Source organism: Sardina pilchardus, chromosome 17 (assembly GCF_963854185.1).
Source record: "Sardina pilchardus chromosome 17, fSarPil1.1, whole genome shotgun sequence".
NCBI classification, from domain to species: Eukaryota; Metazoa; Chordata; class Actinopteri; order Clupeiformes; family Clupeidae; genus Sardina; species Sardina pilchardus.
This window is the reverse complement of record NC_085010.1, coordinates 24,709,850-24,734,534: the sequence shown is the minus strand read 5'-3', so window position 1 is coordinate 24,734,534 and position 24,685 is coordinate 24,709,850. Positions and strand designations below refer to the sequence as shown.

The 24,685-nt window shown below is 40.5% G+C and overlaps 6 protein-coding genes across 8 annotated transcripts in view; 5 read left to right on the top strand and 1 right to left on the bottom strand.

Annotated features, from left to right (window-relative positions):
* kiaa0930 overlaps positions 1-24,685 on the bottom strand; it is a 60,358-nt gene that overhangs the window by 9,658 nt on the left and 26,015 nt on the right. The gene's annotated exons all lie outside the window — the stretch shown is intronic.
* LOC134062594 (microfibril-associated glycoprotein 4-like) lies at positions 5,500-7,554 on the top strand. Its single transcript, XM_062518662.1, has 5 exons — positions 5,500-5,582; positions 5,903-6,091; positions 6,372-6,468; positions 6,757-6,939; positions 7,228-7,554. The coding sequence occupies exons 1-5, from the start codon at positions 5,574-5,576 to the stop codon at positions 7,497-7,499; spliced, it is 750 nt and encodes a 249-aa protein (XP_062374646.1). The 5' UTR covers positions 5,500-5,573; the 3' UTR covers positions 7,500-7,554.
* Positions 8,666-11,977, top strand: LOC134062681 (microfibril-associated glycoprotein 4-like). Its single transcript, XM_062518784.1, has 5 exons — positions 8,666-8,758; positions 10,518-10,709; positions 11,060-11,156; positions 11,249-11,431; positions 11,676-11,977. Exons 1-5 carry the CDS (start codon positions 8,666-8,668, stop codon positions 11,975-11,977), a joined length of 867 nt encoding a protein of 288 aa, XP_062374768.1.
* Positions 13,106-15,840, top strand: LOC134062595 (microfibril-associated glycoprotein 4-like). 2 transcript variants are annotated; one of them, XM_062518663.1, is made up of 5 exons: positions 13,106-13,208; positions 13,319-13,504; positions 14,704-14,836; positions 14,976-15,143; positions 15,520-15,840. In XM_062518663.1, the coding sequence occupies exons 1-5, from the start codon at positions 13,197-13,199 to the stop codon at positions 15,762-15,764; spliced, it is 744 nt and encodes a 247-aa protein (XP_062374647.1). In that variant the 5' UTR covers positions 13,106-13,196; the 3' UTR covers positions 15,765-15,840. The 2 variants fall into 2 exon arrangements, with proteins under 2 accessions (XP_062374647.1, XP_062374648.1); XM_062518664.1 differs by having other exon boundaries at positions 13,107-13,208; positions 14,740-14,836.
* Positions 16,802-19,013, top strand: LOC134062596 (microfibril-associated glycoprotein 4-like). Its single transcript, XM_062518665.1, has 4 exons — positions 16,802-17,429; positions 17,607-17,703; positions 17,869-18,051; positions 18,496-19,013. The coding sequence occupies exons 1-4, from the start codon at positions 17,229-17,231 to the stop codon at positions 18,756-18,758; spliced, it is 744 nt and encodes a 247-aa protein (XP_062374649.1). The 5' UTR covers positions 16,802-17,228; the 3' UTR covers positions 18,759-19,013.
* LOC134062680 (microfibril-associated glycoprotein 4-like) lies at positions 22,012-23,310 on the top strand. The gene is made up of 4 exons (XM_062518783.1): positions 22,012-22,212; positions 22,418-22,514; positions 22,684-22,866; positions 23,051-23,310. Exons 1-4 carry the CDS (start codon positions 22,012-22,014, stop codon positions 23,308-23,310), a joined length of 741 nt encoding a protein of 246 aa, XP_062374767.1.

Sequence of the window (24,685 nt, the reverse complement as noted above, 5' to 3'; positions counted from 1 at the left end):
GAGAAAGAGAGAAAGAGACCACTACAAAACAATAACATTCACAAGTATTATAGCATTAACCCCTTCAGACCCGCATTTTTTCTGTTGGGCAAAAAAAATAATATTCAGCTGATTCTTACTCCTATCCAATGTAGAAATAAATGTGAAAAAAAAAAAATTTGAAAAATTATTTCTTTCTAAGAGTTTTTTAATGTCCATTACAGTGGACATCTCGACTAAACGGGTGTAAAATGACGTGAGAACTTAGGGGAAAAACACTATGTTTTTAACATAGTAGTCTTGACACAAATACTCCCACATGACTTATGCATTTAGAACTGAATGTTTTCATGTGTCTAAATGTTTTTAGATGTCTGAGAGCAGGTCAAAACATGCACATTAAGTAAAATAATGTATGATTGTGTTTAAACTCTTATGCATATGCCCCATTTTTTGCCCGGCATTGCACATCATCTACTTAGGAGGGCATTGCTCCTACATACTTTGGCCCATCAAATGACCTCTTTGGAAAGCTGAGACCCTGTAGTTTCTTAGGAAACAATCAGGATAGCTGTGTGATCAAGTATGTGTGTTTCTGTGTGTGTGTGTGTGTGTGTGTGTGTGTGTGTGTGTGTGTGTGTGTGTGTGTGTGTGTGTGTGTGTGCCTGTGTGCCTGTGTGTGTGTGTGTGTGTGTGTGTGTGTGTGTTTATGTGTGGTTCTGTATCTGTGTGTGTGTGTGTGTGTGTGTGTGTGTGTGTGTGTGTGTGTGTGTGTGTGTGTGTGTGCCTACATGTGTGTGCATGTATCTATATATGTGTGTGTGTATGCGTGTGTGTGTAATGTACAGTCGCTACATGCACACTACATGGTCCCCCGTGAACCAAATTGCACCAAACTTGGCATACATTCAGAGGGTCTCATAATGATCCTACACTTTAAATTTCATGCTGTTTGGAACCTGTCAACCAAAGATACCTGCGATTACAATGCCTCGCTTTACTTTCTCAATTTTGACTAGGTGGCGCTATACATGAAATTAGTTGTTATGGGATGGGTTGACATGGCCCCTAGGCCCTATGGTTTTGGAGATATTCACAGAAAACTGTGTCTGGCCATATACAGGCCAGTTGGTGTACAGTCACTAAATGTACACATAAATTCATTTATTATATGGCCCCCCATGAACGGAGTTCCATGAACCTTGGCATGCATTCAGATTCAACATCTCAATTTTGCTTCATCATTTTTAATTAGGTTGCCCTATACATGAAATGAGTGGTTATGGGATGGTTTGACATGACCTCTTAAGACCAAAATGTAAAAAAATATGGTCCTCCTACATCCTACGGGGCTCAAGATATTCGCAGAAAACCATGTCCGCCCTACCCTCCTTTTGGGGGGTCCAGTCCGGCAGGGGGGCCACGCATCAAAACAAAAAAATATGGTTCCATGCTATCCTTGTGGGCCTACATGCCCACCAAGTTTAGTGCACCCTGGTCTTTCAGTGTCCCAGGAATCCTTGACAGAAAATTACCCATACGAATACAACTAGGTAACTAGGTGTTGGCTAACATCTCCGAGTACCTGATGGCCATTGCAATGGACATTCAACTTTAAAAAAATCCTGTACTACACTGTTATGAAATATTTTCAAATTTACTTCATATATCATCACTTTACATGGTTAAAAGTATAATGAGTCCAAAATTATTAGGCTAGCATACACATAAATTCATAATTATGAGGGTTAAAACACGCTTACCCCTCCTCCTGTCAAGCTTCAGTGCCATGCTTGTCTTATCTGATGTCTGAAGTGCTCTCAGATCAAGTTACAGGTCAAAACTGCATTCTGATTGGATCATCAGTATCCAATCAGTAACACATAATTTTTAAAATGGTGAAATGACAGATTTTTATTGGTTTAGACCCAATTAAACATCATGTCCATTACAATGGACGTGGGGTCCGAAGGGGTTAAAGTAAAACATACAGGCTATAGTGCAGCCCACTACTTCATATTTTAGAAAAACAACTTGGCCATCTTCACCACCCAGACAGGGAGAGAGAGAAAGAAAGAGAGAGAGAGAGTTGAAAGGGTGGAAGAGGGTAGAAGAGAGGGGCTTAATGTCAATGCCAGCAGGTTTCTCTTACAGCCTCAAGTGGAGTGCCATAGAAATGCTATTGCATGCTGGGACACGAAGAGGGTACTTAGCAACTCATCTATGTCAGAAGACCAACAGCGATTTAAACGAGAATTATAATATCCACCCAATTCAGCATTACATAAAATAATGTTCATAAAAGCATGTTCAAATAAAAATTCCTCTGGGACACATTCATTGTTGGTAGTTGCCTGTCAAAGGAGACCCAAAGAGGTAAGAGACCTCTTTGAACTCTAACTGTTCCATGTAATTGGCAAGAGACTTTTTCTTGACCTTTTAAAAGGCCAGTGCACAAGAGTGCTGGATGTCTACCTCACATGAATACAAATGCACATCGGTGCAACTTCACCCATCTAGTGTTCATCACCAGTCTCTTCACGCACATTTATACAACATAATAAACAATGTCATCATCTTCACACACACATCTCTTTACCTTTCAAAGTCATTCTAGTCACTAGGTATGCACTAGAAACATTCACTCCATCTCCAACAACCAGAGGGTGGCTAACTTCAGAGAATAAAAGCTGGCCCTAATAAAGCTCACATCACTAAGATTCATCTGAGATAGTGTGTTATGTGTATTATTGTTCCATACGTTATATTGACAAGGCTGGAGTGAGCTAACAGCCCAAAGTTAACACAGAGTTTCAGTTTCATTACTGTCAGTCTGCAAGATGGAGAATAACTCTGAACCGCTGCTGCACAGAGATATACTGGACAGTGAGTTAGAGAGAGAGAAAGAGAGAGAGAGAGAGAGAGAGAGAGAGAGGATGAGGGGATAGAGAAGGAGCAAAGGATGAGGAAAGAGAGATGAGTGAGAGAGAGGGAGGGGGACAGAGAGAGAGAAAGCGGGAGGGTAAAGAGAGAGAGTGACAGAAGAGTAGAAGGATGAGGAGAGAAAGAGAGAGAGAGAGAGTCGAGAGAGTGATGAGGCAGAGGGAGAGACAGCAGGAAAGAAGGATGAGGAGAGAGAGAGAGAGAGACAGAGAGAAAGCACTCTATTTACATCCCTTGTGTTCTCCCTTTTCATTTAAATGCTAATGCAGACTAAAAAAAACAGCAAAGATAAAAAGGCGATGGGTGAGTCTGCATGTTGGGAGGGGAGGAGGATGGACATCTCTCATTATTTTGGCAGTGTGTGTGTGTGTGTGTGTGTGTGTGTGTGTGTGTGTGTGTGTGTGTGTGTGTGTGTTGCTCAGGTGATTTAATCAGAGGCAGCCGGTCACAGCTCCGCCAGCAAGAACACTAAACAACCAAGGGCTCGCCTCAATGGCAAACACCGTCAATACCAATCAGCCTATCTGCCCGCTGCATTTGTGTGGAGAAAGAAGTGGGGGAAAAATTCTCTGTGTGTCTGCATGTGTGTGTGTGTGTCTGCATGTGTGTGTGTGTGTGTGTGTGTGTGTGTGTGTGTGTGTGTGTGTGTGTATTTGTTTGTATGTGTGTGTGTGTGTGTGTGTGTGCGTCTGTCAGTGTGAAACTGTATTTTCTGTGTGTGTGTGTGCATGTGTGTCAGCAGTTGATGAATGCAGGCTTGCTTATGAAGAGAATGACATCACCCTGCGCTTCGTTGTCCTTTGTCCAAAGAGCACTGAGAGAAATAAAATCAATACGGCCACCTGCCCATAACTGGCTGTATGCTGAGTGTCCGTTTGTACAGCATTACAGTACGTGGCCTAACCACACAGGCTTCAGTTTTCTGTAGGTTGAGAGGTACATCTTATCAATATGCAGTGTGATTCTGCTCTGTGACTCAGATCCGCTATGGTATTTATTCTTGGGCTAATTCATACTTCCACCAAGTCCATGCAAATTGGGCTGTTAGCTTTTCTGTAATCTTAAAAAATGGCTTTGTTTGTTTGTTTTGTTTTATTTGTTTACATATACGTTAGCTTGGTTCCGCCCGTCGACGTACCTCCCTCTCAATATCATTTAGCTTCTTGGTACGAAGAGAAGCGAAGTCAAAAGTCTGGTTTATGAGGCTACATATACGTGCCCACACAATAGCAAACATTAGTATGAAGATCTCAGAATATCAACATACACAAAACAAAGGGAATAGGTCAACAATTATCGCTCATTTAAATGTCACTGATATACAGTAGTTTTATCATCATTTCTATTCTGGTAAAACTATTTTAATATCATGCAGGATAATATTAGCAATTGCTCTAGAAGCATTTTCTTTTTTCCGCCACAAAAACCTATACCTTCACCTCAAAATCCACAGCAGCAAGAATACGAGACATGAAAAAGACGGGGGAGAGAGCGACGCAAATAAGAACGAGAGAAACTGAAAGAATTTCTGAAAGAAGCAGAAACTGTGAAACTGTAAGCTGTCTGAGATGCTGTCAGTGGAGTGACTGCAGTGTTCAGAGGAGAGGCGCATCCAGTGAGCTGATTTTCACTCTCTCTCTCGCTCGCTCGCTCGCACACACACACACACACACAGGGAGGGATGAGATCTGTTTACCCAGAATTATTCATCGTCCTAGTTCATGGAGAACAGTTCATGCCCTAACTGAACAACTTTCCTCGCTCATTTCTTCACTTCATTTGCCTGAGTTTCTCCAATACCTATGCTACTAAAATAATGGGCAGACAAACAAACAAAAACAACTCTGTAAACAGAAAAATACACTTTGCTGTACATTAAAAGTGTGAGAATAATATATCTTTTAAACTGATTTTGTGTGACTGTGGTGGGATTTGGGGATATTTGGCTACACGATGCAGGACATTTTTACTCCTTTACATTTCCTCTCTGAAGTCTTCCATCACTCCCACAGAAGTATTCCAAACATGACTAAGGCCTAAATATAAACTGCTGCAGTACAGTAATAGCTGCATAACAAACTCAGGTGCATGTTTTCTCACATGTTGCCCATTTCAGACGTGGTGACCTTTCACATACTGTAGATCACCTCATCTATCGCCCTGTTAAGCTTAAGTTATTTTGAAAAGTGATATCTCTGAAGAACCCCAAGGACTCGATTCAAAAACCACAGAAGAAGTAACAAATGGGGAAATAAATGATCAAATACAAATAAAAAAAAAAAAATACTAAATCAAAACAAACAAATATATTTAACTTTTAATCTAAGGTGACATGTCATGAGGACTGAGGACAGTTTGTTAATCTCATATGACAAGCTGAAACTCTATCTGAGGTTCCTTGCTTTGAATGCAACACCATTGCTTTTACACCGTCCCAACTAACATGAGAAAACAAACTAGTCATGCACCACACTGAAGGGCTGCACCTGATGTTGCAAAACCACAGCTTACCCGACAAAGTAACACAGATGGCACGCTCCCAACACACTATCTCTCACCCAAGATAGGGCTAGCGTGAGACCACTGGCCTGGAAGGTATAAGAGGAGTCCTTTGCTAGATTCTGACCGTCACTGGGTACTGAGCCAACATCATGATGAAGGTAAGGCTGCCCCTTAACTGGTGGATGGGCTCACTGCATCTCCCACTTACAATTTAACCACAGCTGTCTCAAACTGAGACAGTTCATACTCTCTAGGTAGAGCTCATGTATAAAATTGCACTAAAATTGACTAATTTGAAGCACTGCCTAGTCAAAAAAAGAAGATAGAAACCAAGACATTCTGTTGCGAAGCAAAAAACATATTAGAAATCAAGGACATGGCAAATTAGTTTTGAAAGTAGCTTTTCCTTTTATAATCTATAAGGGTCTGCTTGAGAGACAGACAGACAGACATGACCGGTTTCTCGTCTTCACCACAGGTCTCCCTGAGTCTCCTCCCAGTGCTGCTGGTCATAGCGAGCCACTCGGTCCACAGCAACCTGATGGACTGTGCTGACATCTGCAACGACGGACCCCAGGCCAGCGGGGTGTACACCATCTACCCAGCAGGACCCAACTCTGCGCAGTATGTGTACTGCGACATGGACACAGAGGGAGGGAAGTGGATGGTAAGACGGCTAATGTGCCAGAAATAGGAAGCCTTGGTCATGTAGCCTACTGCTGGAATGAAGCACCATTATGGCAGTTGCTCCCTGACAGATGCCAGGTTTTACTCATAGACTGCATACATAAGTAGTGTGAATGTGATTTTTTGTCTTTCCTTACCAGTAAACTCATCCTGAATAAATTTTCAGACAAACAGAGTTCTTGGGGTACTCTCACCTGTGGCTGTATCAGAGTGATGAACAGTTGAGAAACTGATTACGTTTTGCTCCGCTATATCAAAAGGTGATCCACAGGAGAATGGACGGATCAGTGAACTTCTACCGAGGATGGGACCAGTTCAAGTCTGGGTTTGGACATGCTGCTGGAGAATATTGGATTGGTGAGTAGTGACGGCATTAGCATCACATCTCCTTATAACCACATCTCCTACTACCGTAATTACCCGACTATTAGCCGCAGCTTATACATTGACTTTGATACATTTCTTCAGCTATGAGGTTGATACAGCGGGTATGGTGTTAATATGATTTTGTTTCTTTTAACTTGCATAAAACACTGTCCTGCGGCTTATACACAATGCGGCTTATATGCGGAAAAGTATAGCGGTCCAGACATAGCAGTAAAAGCACACACAATTTTGACCACACTTCAACCTTTTTCACGCAAGGTTTGGAGACTCTGCATCTCCTCACAAAGAATGAGACCTACGAGCTGAGGGTGGACATGGAGGACTTTGACGGGAAGACAGCCTATGCCCAGTACTCCTCCTTCGCCATCTCCCCGGATGCGGAGAACGGAGAGGAAGATGGATACAAACTGTTTGTCAGCGGCTTCAAAAATGGCGGTGCAGGTACTGTATATGGTTAACTTACAAGAATGTTCTGTTAGGAAGCTGTTAACGGACTTGTTCCAAATGTGAAGGACTAAACACATCAAGATGACCGTGTTCTATATTTTCAGTATCCAAATATTAATTTCAACAAAATCATGTATTTCTAATTAGAGAATGATAGAGTTCTGGATATCTCATGTTAAATGCAATGCAGTCAGTAAATAAACAAGTTGTAATTCAGTACATTCTAGTATATTGTCTATAACTAGAGTGTGCCAGTGAGACAACCCCCTTTTGTATCCACAGGTGACTCCCTGGCCTACAGCAACGGATACAAGTTCAGCACGTTTGATCGCGACCAAGACTCATCCTATTCCAAATGTGTGGACAAGCATGAGGGAGCCTTCTGGCACCGGTCGTGCACCAACGTCAACATCAACGGCGTCTACATGTGGGGGCAGAGCAATCCCCACAGCGTGCACTGGCATGGCTTTAGGAGGGAAAAGTCTCTCAAGTTCATCTCAATGAAGATCAGACCCTCATCAATCACCAACAACCCAGACAACTGGCAGTCTTAAGGAGTTTAGCTCTATCTGAAGCCTTGTAAGACAAGTATGTCATAAGCATGTGAAACAGCTGTTATGTCTTCTTAAATTGTCCTGACAGTCAGTCAAGGCTTTTGAAATGTCTGAAGCTATGCAAACTCATTTGTATGTGATATTGGCTACAGTAGCTTCCAGAATTCATAGACCTGTAATCGTAATTGGTAATGATGGTAAGATGACGATGTTGTGGTATTGCTGATTGACCATCATGATGACTTATGACAGGATATTGCATCTGCCATGTGATGTTTTTGACAAGATTAGGCCACTCTTATGGCAAAGGGCTCTTCAACTGGAAATACTGAATCATGACACATTGCATTTCAAAATAAAAACTGTCCATCACCATGCTTCTCGGTTTGACATTGAGTTAAAGCCATAATGTGTTGAAATGACAAAATAAACGCTTGACGGTGCTGCTCAAATGTCACATTTAACAGGAAATAAAATAACATTGACTGAACTGGCTTTGAGACCTGACATTTAATTCACACCTTCACAATGAACCGCGAGGAAGAGACATTTAACACAGGGACCTGCAGTCTGCTGGAAAGGGCACACGTTATGCAACATTCCAACAAGCCCTGGAAACATGAAGTTTCCCTGTGCAGACACTAACTCTGAAATGACTCATAAGCCCCCAGCAACTCTTCCTCTTAGTCTCCTAAAATCCTATCAGCATCCACAGCAGATGCCATGCTACAGTAGGCCTATATACTTCAGGAGGCAGGATTCTGCATGTCACATGTACAATTGAGGAGTTCAGATATTAGTCACATTTATTCATCAAGACCAGTGTTTGTCAAAGTGTGATGCACAAGCTATGCCTAATGGTCCGTGAGCAAATGTCGGCAAATATGCTTGATATTGGTGTTTCTTAAACTGCCAATGCACAACTCTCAAAAAAATCAAAAGTTGTGAGTCACATTCACACTGATGAGTTTTTTTTGTGATGTCAAACCAACTTGTATGTACATTCAAACAGTATTAGCCGACAGTTTTGTGGCACTGCCTGCAATGCTAGCTTACTCTTTCAATTTACATCAAAACTTATCTGCACGATCTTTGAAAGAGAATGTGGAATAGGATTAGCTTACTGGTAGTAACAGGTAGTGCGTTCCATCAACGAGGGACGACAGATGAAAAACGTTTGGATTGGCCTGAGCGTGCTGGTGGAAGAGCTAGACATCGCTCGACTGAGGAACGCAGTGGTCGTGTGGTACCGTATGCCTGTATGAGGGCATTCAAATAGGTGGGAGCAGAGCCGGAGAGTAGTGTTGCTTTAACCGAAAATCAAATTAAACCTTAAGGTTCAGACTTGATAAAAATGGTTAGGTTTAGTGAGCATTGTGTAATATAGGCCTACTGGTGAAGTAGGGCTGTTGTTTTTTTGTTGTTGTGATATTTAGGGAGTTAGGTGGTCAATACATTTTACTGGTTGGCTAAGTGGTCCTTAGACTGAAAAGGTTTGAGAAACAGTTATCTCTAGACCACCCCTAATACATATCTACATATCTGAAGAAAATAACTTACTGCACTTCACAGCAACACAATGATTTCCATAGCAACACCCCCTCTCAGCCTCGATAACCACATGTTATCTTCATCATTAGACTATAAGCCTTCAGAGCCTATAATGGATGAAGCCTTCTGATGTTTAACTGTGGTCTTCAACTTATGGTACTACTGCTACTGCTACTACTACAGACACCATCAGAAGTCTGTTCGCGCACACTGCTTGTTGAAGGCTAATCAGGCCTTTGACTTATCTAAACATTTGTGCTCGTATTTGTGTTTGAATAGTGTTTACCAAGATGCCATCTGTAGTCTATTTGTTTATGCTGTTTCCTTCTCTCATAATGCAGTCATTTGCATGCAGGTGTATGGAGCTTTGACCTCTGATTAGCTTCCTGTCTCAGTTACATCAGTCAAGGTAATTCCCAAGGTCACTACTATTTTAGCACTGTATCTGTATTATGATTATGTCATATTCCAACCCTCGCCCACAGCCCAAATTAAAACCAAACAAATCAATTAAAAAATATATATATATAAATAATTTTATCATGGCCAATAATAATGTGTAACATATAGTGTAATTATTGACACTATAATTTGCCTCCTGCACAAACTGCAAGGTTGCAATAGCGGAAAGGGACACTGGGGGCGGGAGGAAATATTACTATTTTCGATCTGTCAGTCAAGCAAAACAACGATTTCTAAGCGATTTTATGACTATGAAAACGTTGCATAGGGTCTCTTTAAGTATTACACTGAGAGAAACCAATTGATTGCCATTTAGAGGCACGACAACCACATTTTCATTTCAAAACACTGAAATCCTGAATTAAATGTTTCTCTTTACTATTATACACATAACTTTGGTGAATGTAAATAACGATTATTCATCATGAAACCACTACTAATCAATAGATATCCAAATCCCTTCCACATCTGCCTGCTGTGCATTCAGGTGTTACGTGCTCACTTTTTCCACACGCAGACATGGCAAACAAGGGAAATTTAGCAAAAAGCTAAAACTGACCTGTATCTGATACAATATCCAAAGTAAACATCCTCTGCAAACAAATACAGAATACAGGTGCATCATACACACCCTTCAGCTCAGCACACTGTATTTACAAATCCGTGGCGGTTCTGGCTATACATACAGTATATATATAGCCCTCAGTCTAGAGGGTCTTGGTCTGCAGCAGAGGGTATTGAGGAAAGTAGGCAAGGATGAGGGTATGTGTTTATCCTAACGATACCAGTCAGTTGTTATTTGGCTTGCATCTTTGCAAAAAAAATGTCATATGCGTAGATACATCAACATCATGATACGATTAGTTTTATATTTGCACAGGGTGTCATAGATATTCTAGGATTCAGCCATTTTATGGATCAAAAACTGCAGGATGTTTATATACAGTATGAAAGCCTATATATTTTATGTATGCTTGTTATATGATGCTGTGCATTCTGCTCTAGGCTCTAGAGATCTTGGCTGTGCTGTTCTGTGTGGGCATTCAGTCCCTTCGCGGTGAGAAACTCCCCCGGGACTGCGCGGAGCTGTATGAGATGGGCTCCAAGCAGACTGGGGTGTACAGGATCTACCCCGCAGGCCCCGTCCTCCCTTGCTATGCCTACTGTGACATGGAAACAGACGGTGGAAAGTGGACAGTGAGTATTCACATCACACATTTGTTCAACCTCGTCTTTTTTTTACTGTGCGCGCGATATATCTGTATGAATGTCTTTAAAATGTGAGCCTTGTCCATGAAAAACATTCTGTAACCTTTTGGAACAGACAATAATGCATATCTATCTATCTATCTATCTATACACACCAGCTGTGAAACATGTATAGGTTACAATCAGTAGCCTTAACGCTTCATCTTCATCAATGTTCATTTCAATGCTCTCAACAAACGTCCAGTCTATACCTGTGACTTATTACTACTAAACAATCATTCATCCGCTAGTGGCGAGTTCAAGCGATCACTGGCTAACTGCTAAGCCCTGTCCCCTAGGTCTTCCAGAGGAGAATGGATGGATCAGTGAACTTCTACCAGGGCTGGAATGCATACCGGATTGGGTTTGGCCATGCGATGGGAGAGTACTGGCTGGGTAATTGATCTTGTCGATAATTCAAAGATTTTGGCATGCGTGTCATCGGTAGTTGAGGTTGACCAACCGATCATTTTGTCTTTCTTGATCAGGCCTGGAGTTCATCCAGCTCCTCACAGTGAACCAGACTCATGAGCTGAGGGTGGATCTGGAGGACTTTGAGGGAAACAAAGTCTTTGCTCACTACAAATCCTTTGCCGTTTCCCCTGGAGTGGTCAATGCTGAACCAGATGGTTACAAGCTATTCGTCGATGGGTTTGTTGACGGAGGAGCTGGTGAGTGATTCCCTTTAATGTGAAAAGGACATAGTTGGGGATTCCAGAAATACACAGTACTAAGGATGTCATGTCTAAAATCACGACAGACAGGCTTTTAAGGGTGCAATCCTTGATTAAAATCCAATATCCTTTTGGTCAAATTACTTTTGTCCAATTAACTGATCCTCAGTGTAGACTGACAAGGCCTTAAAGTGCACTGTGGATGTCCATTTAATCTCTTAAAATCACCTTTTATCTTTAGGGGACGCCATGAAGACACACAACAACAGGAAGTTCACCACCTTCGATAAGGACAACGACCCCAATTGGGGAAACTGCGCCGAAAAGTTTGAGGGCGGCTTCTGGTATGGAACCTGTGGGGACGCCAACTTGAACGGCATCTACATGTGGGGACAGAGGCACGCCAACAGCTGCCGCTGGTTCACGTGGAAGAAGGCCAACTACTCTCTGAAGTCCATCAAGATGATGATGAGACCTGCCCCTTCGACCAGCACGGAGGGCCGTGATGATGCGGCGGACTTCTCCGCCCCAGTCCCCCTGTAGTCCCCCAGCTCCTCGACTGACTCCAATTTATAAGCTCTCGGATATGCTCATATTCTGCTTTTATGGATAACTAACGCTTCAACACAGAGTTGTGATACTGCATGCAAGGGTTATGAGAGAAAATGTTATGCTATTTGTGCTAATATTTGCTTATAAGTGCCTTTGCTGACAGTGACAGTAGGGGACAAAAGAAAGTGATTTCTGTGATAACAGGTAGACAGTGACCCTCAAGACATGAAACATCTACCTCATTTCCCTCTACCTTCAAATAAGTCTGCTTACCAAAGTGAAAACCTAAAGCATCACTGCTGTCAGATTACAGTTTAAATGACTCTGAAGACCATGTCTATTTATCTGTTTAAATCAAGAATAAACTAAATAATATCAATCTAATTCTGTACCGAGTCATCCCTGTTCATCTATAAAGGGTAAAAAAAAGGGTCAAAAGAAAAGTGTGCCATTGTTTTTGCGAGATCCCGCAAAAGTTTTTTTTTCTTCTTCGTGTTTTTTTCCCATTACTTTTTTTTTTTTTTACCCATGTTTTTTTCCCCCCATGTCACCCGGAGGACTCCGTACTATTGACAGGGCAGTAAGATAAGTTTCATGTTGACTGCAATTCTTTAAAGCAACTTGTGTTTCATTGAAAACATTTTTAAAAACCCAGACACCTACAGTACACGTTTACAACTAGGCATCTTAGATAATTTCCTATTGCACTACATGAAAGTATCCTTTTTATTTTAAAAAGAAAATCACGACGGCTTCATAACTAAAAAAAAAACAAGCTTACCACACACTGAATGCCAAACCCCTTGTGATACCAGACCTGCTAAACAAACATTAAGATAGTGGCCATGTTCATTGTTTGCACCAAAAGATCACTTGTGTGAAAACATGTGGGCCTTTAATGTATTTTCTCAACATATGTATTGTGTTGATGTATTTTCTTGAAAAGCTATGTATTGTCTGAATGTATTTTCTTCAAAAGCTATTTATTTGCCAAAGTAGACAGCAATGCTGGTGTAAAAATTAGGGAAATTGCAAGCAAAAGCCATTACGCAACTCATGTGTGAATTCCCAAAAATGGTGATATGGGGAAAATCCTGCAGTGTGTGTCAAAGTTTGCCTATAGTAAACAGACCTTGGGTCATCCTTTCTCATTTAAAAAGCCGTCCTTGAGCCCTTCCCATCCACCACTCACTGCTCCAGGAGAGTAACAATGGCGATACAGGTGAGAGTTCTCAACACCACTATTTACCTGTAATGACTCTCACATTGCTTGGGGAGCATTACATTATTCATAATTATGCTGTAAATTATTAAGCGCTTTCTCTCCGCCAGGTGCTCATACCCATACTGCTGCTGCTCTCTTCTGAGGCCTTCGGTCAATCCTCAATGCCCACGGACTGTGCCGACATCTACGACCAAGGCCTCAAAGCAAACGGAGTGTACGCCATATACCCAGCAGGCCCCACGTCGCCTCAGTACTCCTACTGTGATATGGAGACAGATGGCGGGAAGTGGACCGTGAGTACTTCTGCCAGTGGGGCCAAAGTGTGATTGGGCTGTTTTGCCAGCAGAACGTAAGTGGGGGAGAGAACATAATTACAGGAGAGGGAAGGAGCAGAGAGCAGGCAGCAGCTCTGCATTTAGAAGTAATCACTTCCCCTAACACGATAATTCATGCTCTCTCACGGACGTCACCTTATTTGGATAGAGGGGTAATTAGAGATATAAGAATGTTTCTGTTGCTAATCTGCTGTTAAAAGTGCACGGACACTAATTCTACACTACGGTGCTGCCTCGGTACGCCAATATGAGTAGCTCATTTGCTGACATATGATATTCAAAACATGAATAAAGTCTAGATTTCCAGAAGCATTAGTTGAGTTTTATGGAAATAAGTCTAAAGGGGGCCTATCTTGGCAATCTGAAATGTCTGGTCAGAAGCGCAGAAGTTTAAAGACATTAAAGACGTAGCCAGTTCACAGTCACTAATTTAATGGCTTGATTTTCTGATCAAACGCTGGATGCGCAAATGTTTCTTATTTAGTCATGGGTGTGTTTTGAGCATAACATCCTTTAAACCAATGATCCTTTGAACAGCAAGCAGCACAACCTGTTTGTTACTAGCAGAGTATAGTCTACATGCATCTGCAAGCAACTTCACTGTGGTCTCATAGTCAACAACAAAACAGTTCTACACGGTTAATTACTTTCAATACTGACTCACAAGGGGTTACCATTGAAAACATAGCCTGAAAAAAAGCAACACTTACTCCAGTAATGTTCAAATGACTGAACAGAAATCCTAAGGATATACAGTATACAGTATCATGCAGAGGAGTTACTGCTTACATCTTATGATGGTGGGTCTTTAGCTGTGTTTTATATGTGCCTTTCGCTATAAACCAAGTTTTTCTTGGTCAGTGGCTAATTATATTTAGAGGGTGTAAGATAAAGATTTTGGGATCATGCGCCAGACAACACCTTATGTCGCTAATTGCCACACCCCTGGGTGTAAGGTTTAATAAAAGTGGAGCACATGCCGATTTCACCACTGACAGGGTGGGATGCGATAATAAGACTTGTGTCGGGCTTTGCATCACCTTGAGCCAGGTGCACGATAGGGTCCTATGGCTCTAATAATGTGGGCATCCCAGATCACTGAATCAAGACTCAAAACGTGAAGGATAAAAAGTTGTATCTGTTTTGGAGGTCATCAGCTCGAGTCACCATTTCATCACAAAAAACATGTGCAGGTGTTTCAAAGGAGGATGGATGGGACTGTGAACTTCTACAGAGGATGGGAGCAGTACAAGAATGGCTTTGGACATGCAGCTGGAGAATACTGGCTGGGTATGTCAGTATTATATCATATACTATTATATATATTATATCAGTATTATCAGTCCTGGAAGATGTCACATCAAAACAGACAAAAAGATCAGACATGTATTGCTATTTCATAACTAATGACAACAATCTCTTCTTCCAGGTTTGGAAGGCATCCATCGCCTCACTGCAAAGGGAAACTATGAGCTAAGAGTAGACATGGAGGACTTTAAGGGGAATAAAGCTTTCGCCAAATACTCCTCGTTTTCCATCTGCAACGAACTGGACGGCTACAGACTCACAGTGAGCGGTTTTCAAAATGGAGGCGCTGGTAAGCATGTGTTACTGACCCTGGTTTAAACCTCTGTTTTAGGTCTATGGTTTAAACTCACTCAAACTGACAATGGCCACGTTTCCCAGATTCGTTAAGAAGCTCTTACGTGCTAAGAACTTCTTAGGAGCGTTCTTAAAACTTAAGAGCTTCTTAACGAATCTGGGAAACGCGGCCAATCATGTTATGATGTGAGTAGTAATCAAAATGCTAATCTATCACAGTATTTGAATTCTCTCTCATACATCCCCACCACCACATAATGCTGCCGCAGGGCTTTAACAACAGAGTAGACAGAGAAGGAGTACACACTTCGGCTCTCAGTGGAGAAACTGTGTGTTTATAAACCTGGTTTCATTTATTTACTGTATTTCAGGGGATTCTTTGACTTACCACAATGAACAGAAGTTTTCCACGTTTGACCGAGATCAAGACTTACATAATTCCAACTGTGCAATCACTGTAATGGGACCGTTTTGGCACAGAGACTGCTACAACACAAACCCAAATGGCCTGTACACATGGGGTCAAAACTCTGTACTCGGTGCGAACTGGAGAGCCTGGAAAGAGTTCAATTCTTTAAAGGCTATTTCCATGAAGATACGCCCACTAATGAACTAACCAGAACCAGAACCAGAACATTTCCTCATCTCTGGTACATGGACGATGCAATAAAAATATTGATTTTTAAATCAAATGCCTTTGTCTTTCATCTAAAATCAAATTATTTACTGTACCTTTCCCAACTTGAAAAGCTCTAAGACATAAGACTTGAGAAATTGAGAACATCTAAGTTCCAGGCAATAGACCTCAATAACTATCATCATATTTTTACATGGCAAAAACAGCTATTCCCCAACAGATTAACATCCATACAGCTTGTCTCATCTTCATTGACTCCAACTACAGTAGATCAGCAAGTAACTAAGGCGTCATAACTGATGACTGACTTGACTTCTCTGAGCATGTAGCCTCAATTGCAAAATCAAGTCGGTCTATCCTTTACAACATTGAAGATCAGACCTTATCAGCCAAAAGAGGACACATGTAACTCTTCCCCTAGTTATTCTCCACTGGCTCCCTAATGACTAGAATTCAATTTAATTATCTCACTTGCCAGTGAGATCAGTGTCTCACTTGCCAGAGAGATCAATTCAAGACTCAGTCAGTGGTTCCATGTTGGAATGAGTTGCCCAGTACTCTCCGTTCCTGCAATAGTTTTGGATCTTTCAAGAGGGATCATAAGGCCTATAGGTTTAACATGCACTTAGTCTATTAAGCGCTTCTAATGGATTTTGGTTGGTATAACATAATATAATATAGTATTGTTGCTTTTCCATTAGGCTATTGATTGAATTGACATTGTTATTTATCATTGCTATTCTGCTTAATGTAGCCTTACCATGCCATTGTTGTTGCTGTTATATGATTGATTAAATGGACATTATTGTTTATTTGCTATCCTCCTTTATTTTCATTGTGTTATTGCTTGAATTGACATTGTCAATTATTGCTATTCTCCCTAATGTAGTCAGACCAACCTTTTTAAAAACTGCTCCCTGTTAAATTAATCATTGTATTGTTTTTATTTTTATTTGTATGTCGCTTTGGACACAGACGTCTGCCAAATCCCATAAACATAACCATAGCCATATTATTATTTTATTTTGATCATATGATTGCGGCTTGATCATGCCGGGAAATCTTGACTTTTGAACCATGACTTTTGAACCATAACAGAAAGTTCCATAAAATGTAGGATATCTTTGGCAGTCGAAACAACACGTGAGTGGGTAAGCTATATAAACAAAGCACTGGGCATACCTGCACACCACTCATATCAAGAGGAGCATATGGTTATTAACTGCTGTTTGTACCAATAGAGTGAATGAAATGAAGGTAAAACCTGATAGACATTAATGTATAACAAGAAAACTACAGTACTTTTTTAAAATGACTATCAAATGCTATTTCTCCTAGTGCAATGTAACTTCTACAGTACTTATAGGCTGGCTGACATTATTTTCCATTGTCTGAACCATGATGCTTTTTTTTTTTTTCTAATGCATTGATAACAAACAGGTGATGTGTTTCCATCAGCTTGTTCTAGCTCTGTGTGTGCTGCTCCCAGTCGCGGTGCAGTCTCTCATGTTCCAGCCTCTGGACTGCGCTGATATCTACAATGACGGCTCTGGGACAAGTGGGGTCTACAGGATCTACCCAGAAGGACATAACTCTGGACGCTATGTCTACTGTGACATGGACACTGATGGAGGAAAATGGACGGTGGGTATTTTTTTATACATATATTTGCTTTTAAATTGCTAAATCATGTGTCTGTGAGTTACATATTTTTCATGTGCTACATTATATTCTTCATGTACTGGTGTGTGAGGTCAAATTCTCATGAGAAATATGGTTTGCACGCTGTCAAATGAATTCTCAGAGTAAATGTGATTGCAGGTGTTTCAGAGAAGGATGGATGGCACAGTGAACTTCTACAGAGGATGGGAGCAGTACAAGAACGGCTTTGGACACGCAGCTGGAGAATACTGGCTGGGTATGAAATTACTTTCAGCAGTACATACTCTGTATCAAATGTTATATGTATCAAATCATGGATTATCATATCAACCTGTGTATATGCAAGTACAGTATGTTCTTAATATGCCAAATACAAAATGTACATTTGTCTATCCTCTGCATTTGTTTAACAACCTTTTAGGACTCGAGACACTGCATAAGCTGACTCTGAGGAAGAACTACGAGCTGAGGGTGGACATGGAGGACTTCAATGGAGCTAAAGTTCATGCCAACTACACCTCCTTCTCAATCTCCCCAACTGCCATTGACGCTGAAGCAGATGGATACAGACTGCATGTCAATGGCTTCAGGAATGGTGGAACAGGTGAGCGAAATCTATCCACAGATATTTTTTTGTTGTTTTATTTATTTATTTATTTATTTGTTTTAAATCTGTCTCTCAAATCCAGTCCAGCACAACATTTCTATATTATATCCACTTGTGTGAAGGTATTATTCTATATAAGACATGTAAAGGCCAGTCCAAACACAAGATCCGCGACGAGACGAGCTGCAACATTCTAAAAACCAGCGACGTTCTAAAACTCTGCAACTAAGATTTGACATGTTGAATGTTTAGCGACGGCTTGCAACTGCTTGCAACTGCTTGCAACTTTTGATTCACACCGCCGCAACTGCTCTCCGCAACCGTCTCAGACCGTCGCGAATCTTTGGTTTGAACTGGCCTTAAGACTATACCAACAAAACTTAAAAAATTTATTCACTTTATTCATTCCGATTATCATTATTATTATTATTATTTTGCCAGGTGATTCTTTAACCTATCACAACGGGTACAAGTTCTCCACCTTTGATAAAGACCAGGACTCTGCAGGAGGCAACTGTGCAGCAGCACGTATGGGGGGATTCTGGTTTAATAATTGTCAGGTTGCTAATCCAAATGGTATGTACCTGTGGGGAGAAGTCAGTGACAGAGGCATGCACTGGTACCACTGGAAAAATAACTACTACTCCTTGAAGTCCATCTCTATGAAAATAAGACCTGTATCCCGCCGACGTAGTGCAGAGTAGCTGTTCAGGAGGAACAGCTGAAGAAAATAGCAACTGTAAACTATAGACTTTTATAACTTTTAATTATTTGTTTATTACAAATTAATATATAAGAACGTCTTCCTTTGAGCAATAGCACTCTGTGCAAATGTGCAAACTTGACTGCCTATTCCGCCTGTGTGAACTATCTAATGCAACATACTGTACACTAATGTCATGATTACACTTTTTATCTGGTATATCTATATAATAAAATGTATGAAACTGTCAATTGAGTGAAGGAAATATGTTTTTTTATTTGAATATGTGCATTGTAAGCTCATTAAAACTTTCTTACAATATTACTCTGGCTGTGCAATTCTATGCAAATTATCTAATACTATGACGATGCAACCACTATGGAATAACCAGAACACAATATCTTCATCTCTGCTACAATATGGGATACAATCTTTAATAGATTGATATAAACTGTGTTTGTCTTAAAAGACTGTTTAAAATGTCATACAGTATAGGGCCAACTGTATACAAACCAAAATGCCTCTAATGCCATTGTCCTTTGATTGTACAGTAGGCTGTAGATTCGACAGCTTATCTTTCAGGGCAATAATCACTCACTGTTATGAGAAGTGATGCCTGTTTGTGAGTGACAAGCAGAGACTCAGCCATTGTGACAAGCAGAATAGTAAGCCAATTTCCTGAAAGCCTATTTCCCTCTTTATAACACAAGCATGACTCTCAGGTCAATATGTTGATCATTTGAATACATTTGAAGCATTTGACACCAATGAAGATTGTGATCTGCACTATTTTTGTCTATAGCCTACATGAACTACTATACTGTACATGAACTACTGTATATCTGTGTGGTTCTCAAAGTGGGGTCCAGGGAAACCTGGAGGGCCACAGCCCGATGCCAAGGACTACACTTAATAATTTGTTTTAAATTCTAAAGTTGTGTTGTATCATTAAAAAAAATCCATATCTGGCCCCAGCTGTGGCAACATGGCTGGAGTACCTGCACCCTACGCCAGCGACACGGGTTCGATTCCCGTCCTTTCCAGATCCCACCCCTGCTCTTTCTCCCATTCGCTTCCTGTCACTCTCCACTGCCCGATCATTAAAGGCATAAAAATGCCCCATCCATATCTACAGATGATGGCCCTTTGTCATTTGCTCCCGACCACATGAACATTTAACTCTGATATGATTATGACAATTCACATCAATGTGTTATGAATCACTTGGATCCCTTCATTCAGGTCACAATAAACTGTTCCTACTGCTCCTTAGCTTGGCTTATTTGCCTGCCAACTAGCTGATGAACGAGCTGAAATGTTTAAAATGAGTCAGTCCACACAATCAAGTCATGCAAAATCCAAAGTTGACAAAAAACCAAGTTAACAACCTGTCAAAAAACGCCACAACTTCAGAGGATGCCAATGTAAGCATACCAAAGCAAGCATATCCTTAATTGTTATGATTATCTTATCCCTGACAAGAAAAAATATTGAGAGCCCCTGAACTAAATAATTGTGACATCCAGACTATCACGATAAAAATCTCTGTCTGTTAATGTTACACGGGTCAGTATTGAGATAAGGGAAAATAAGTGAATAAAAACACTGGTGGGAGGAAGTGTGTTTGATCAGCGCATGAATTTCAAAAGAGCTGATTGCATTCAAAAACCCCTGACTAGGCTTTTAAATCAAAGTGACTGTGGATGCTTGTAATTATTAGAGAAAATATGATGGGGCATAGTTGTAAAACTTTCCATTTTTATCATGGTTGTTTTCTTCCAGACACTTCCTTGTATCAACACTCACGTGGAGGGTGGTGAAGATGAATGGTGAGTTGGTTATGTGAAACCAAAACAACACTGAACAAAGAGATGGCCTGAGGGAATTCTCTACAGTGGCAACTCAGTGATTATGGCATACTATGTTCACGATAAAAAGGTTTTGATTCCTTAATACATATATTTTGTTTCTCATTATTTCAAACCACACCAAGCTTTCCTACAGCCGCAAAGGCTAAAAGAGTGCACAATAACTAATCGCTCCCTTTTAGCAATAGGCTAACGAGTGTACAGTAACTCACTTCTAGTGAAGCTATGCTGACGGTGTCGGACTGCAACTACAAAATAAGAGAAATATTCATCAAAATAATAACATGAGGACATGAGTGATAATAACTTTATGAGCTGTGGTCACGTGGACAGCTGGAGGACTGCTGCTTGAACGTGTTATTGTTGCCAACTGGTTTGCAATCTAAGGGCTGTAAAGTGTGCGATGTTTAATCCAGTTTCAGATATCAAAGTGGAAGACAGTATTTCTTGAGCAATTTTAATGAATATCGTCATTCACAACATACTTGCAACAAATATTGCAAGATTCTTAAATTATAGGGGAACAATGCCCATGACCACAAGAAAATAATTTCCCCAAAAAACTCAGATCAGTTTAATGTTTCTCCTGAATTTTAAATATGCATCTAAAAAGCTTATTTTTTTATGTCTTATCAATAATTGAAGCAACACCACATTTTGATCACAGCAATTGATCACCTCTTGAAAGCTATAGGCAACTAGTTTTGGCATCATATCCAAATTCAATATGATGGTATTTCCTGTGAAATACAAAGACATACATTCCTATTTCCCACTGCGAAACTCTATTCGCATTGTACTCTTGTTGTTTAATTCATTTAATTTAGGTTTAAACCAAAACTCATGCTACTTTAAGCACATTATCATAATAAAGGCAACACTAACACAACTTGTGTAAGCTTAGCCTCACAGCGCCCTATATCAAACTAGTTTACCTGTTAACCAATATAATACACCCTGATTGAACAAGTACAATAAATGTTTTGTTTTTGAGTTTGGAGCAGTAAAAGGGGCAAAACAAACCAAAGCTAGTAGCAGACCTTGGACTTGAGAATAGAAGCAATTAACCTGCATTATAGGATCGGTCATTTATGGCAGTCTAATCTGATATCACACAACTGAAGTCACGTTTGGGAGCTATATAAACACAACACAGAGAACTAAAGAGAGTTTGTATTGATATACTGTAAGCATACACCAAACACGTCGCTAATACAAGAATGAAGGTAAGGCAGAAGAAACTAAAGTTTGAAATTTGAAATGTTATGCTTGTCATTTCTAATGTATTGAAAACAAATCAAAATAAAATGTTCTAACATGGCGACATATTAGACAATAAAGCTTTCTGAATTTTGAAAGATTTTGAATCTTTGAAACTAACAGGTGATGTGTTTCCATCAGCTTCTCCTAGCTCTGTGTGTGCTGCTCCCAGTAGCGGTGCAGTCTCTCATGTTCCAGCCTCTGGACTGCGCTGATATCTACAATGACGGCTCTGGGACAAGTGGGGTCTACAGGATCTACCCAGCAGGACCCAACTCTGGACGCTATGTCTACTGTGACATGGACACGGAGGGAGGGAAATGGACTGTGAGTGGCCTTTTTTTTATTCTCTTCCCTAAACAATGTTTCTGAGAGGTACTGTATTTTGTGTTAAATCTTCTTCATATACTGGTATTTGATGCCACATTCTCATGAGAATATTTACTGGGTTTAGGAAACATGTTTTGATTTGGGGTTCACAATCAAATCAATTCCACTCCTCAGAGCTCTCATAAAATAATTATAATTGCAGGTGTTTCAGAGGAGGATGGATGGCACAGTGAACTTCTACAGAGGATGGGAGCAGTACAAGAACGGCTTTGGACATGCAGCTGGAGAATACTGGCTGGGTATGAAATCACTTTTATGAATTACTTTCAGCAGTACCGTCAAGCAGCACTGTATGTAATGGCATGTGTATCAAGTGTCTCATACATCAAATCATGGATCATCATATCAAACTGTGTATAAACAAGCATGTTACTATGCCAAATATCAAATGTGTATTTTTGTCTATAGGACTTGAGACCATCCACCTGCTGACTCTGAAGAAGAACTACCAGCTAAGGGTGGACATGGAGGACTTCAATGGAGCTAGAGTTTATGCCAACTACACCTCCTTCTCAATCTCCCCTCAGGCCATCAATGCTGAAGTGGATGGATATAGACTGCATGTCAGTGGTTTCAGGAATGGTGGGGCAGGTGAGCTAAATCTATCTACATGTTTTTAAAAACGAAAAATCTACTTTTTAAATCCAGCCCAGCACAACATTTCTTTGTCTGCTTGTGCGAATTTAGAAATTATATTACATACCATTTTTAAGACTATACCGACAACTGCGCAAACAGATTCAGTTCATTAATCAAATTCATTCATTTGTGCTAGGTGATTCTTTAATCTACCATAATGGACAGAAGTTCTCCACCTTTGATAAAGACCAGGATTCCTCGGGAGGAAACTGTGCAAAAACAAATATGGGTGCATTCTGGTATAAGGACTGTCATCATGCCAATCCAAATGGTGTATACCTCTGGGGTACAGTCGATGGCAAAGGTGCCAGCTGGTACCGCTGGAAAACCAACCACTACTCCATGAAATCAATCTCTATGAAAATGAGACCTGTGTCCGTACGTAGTGTAGAATAGCTGTTCATCTGATCACTAACACCTGAAAAACCTTAGCCAATTAAACTGCAGACTGTCAACTGTCAATAAAGATAAGAACATTTTGGAGGTTGTAGATTTGTCAGTAAGAACAGAGGTGAATCTTCCTTTTCGCCTGAATGTGCATTTGGGGACTGTCAGTCAAAGGAAAACACTAAGGGTTTGAAGAACTGTGGGATTTATTCATGGAGTCTGTACAGAGCACAAACTTTCTTAGGGCACTAACGTGATGACTATGCTTTCTGGAATAGTGAAACCAATTAACTGTAAAAAATTAAATCATAGCCTATAACTAGACTCTGTGAGTGTTTTGTGCCTTTTAGTTCAGTGTTTTTAACTATCATTATTGTAATTTTTTATCTTATTTTATTTTATGAGAAATGTTGCTTTTTTGTTCTTGAAAACAAAAACAAAAACAATAAACATAATGAAAAACTAAATAAACTGCCTAATTCTGCCTGTTTGAAACATCTAAAAGCAACACATAGCCTATTCCATACACATTTCACCTAGCGCAATTATTAATATGATCAATGCTTCTGCAGTGAACAAAGGTCGCATGTTTGACGTCAGAGCAGATTTTTTGTTGTTTTGGCGCATATTCTGACGTTCGAAAACTAGTTTTTTTAAACATGCGTTTATGTGCGTTGTCATGTGGATGACAGGTCCAAACGTAGACAAATATCTTCGTTTTAGCAGATACCCGGCTACGTGTGCGGGGACTGAGACCCACATGTGATACAGTGTTACCACTTGCACTCTGATCAAATCTGATCAAAATGAACCTGAAAAAATGAACTGAAAACACTGTAGACTCTCGAATGTAGACTTGTACAACTTTAAAGTGAAGGAACCACTCTCTGACTGTTAATCATCTACAGTATATTACACTGGTCGGAATCGGGATAAGGGTAAATAAGTTAATGATGGGAGGAAGTGTGTTTGATCGGCGCATGAATGGAGCTGATTGCACTCAAAAACCCCTGACTAGGCTTTTAATCAAGGTGACTGTGAATGCTTGTAAATATTACAGAAAGTAGGATGGGCATAGTTGTCTTTCCCGTATTATCATGGTTGTTTTTCTTCCAGACACTTCCTTATATCAACACTCACGTGGAGGATGGTGAAAACGAGTGGCTGGTATTGTGAAACCGAAACAGCACTGAACGAAGAGATGGCCTGAGGGAATTCTCTACACTACAGTGTCTACTCAGCGATTATGGCACACTATGTTCACGATAAAAAGGTTTTGATTCCTTAACAATATTTTTTGTTTCTCACACACCACAAACCACACCAAACTTTCCTACTTTAGCCGCAAAGGCTAAATGAGTGACACAATAACAAATCGCTCCCT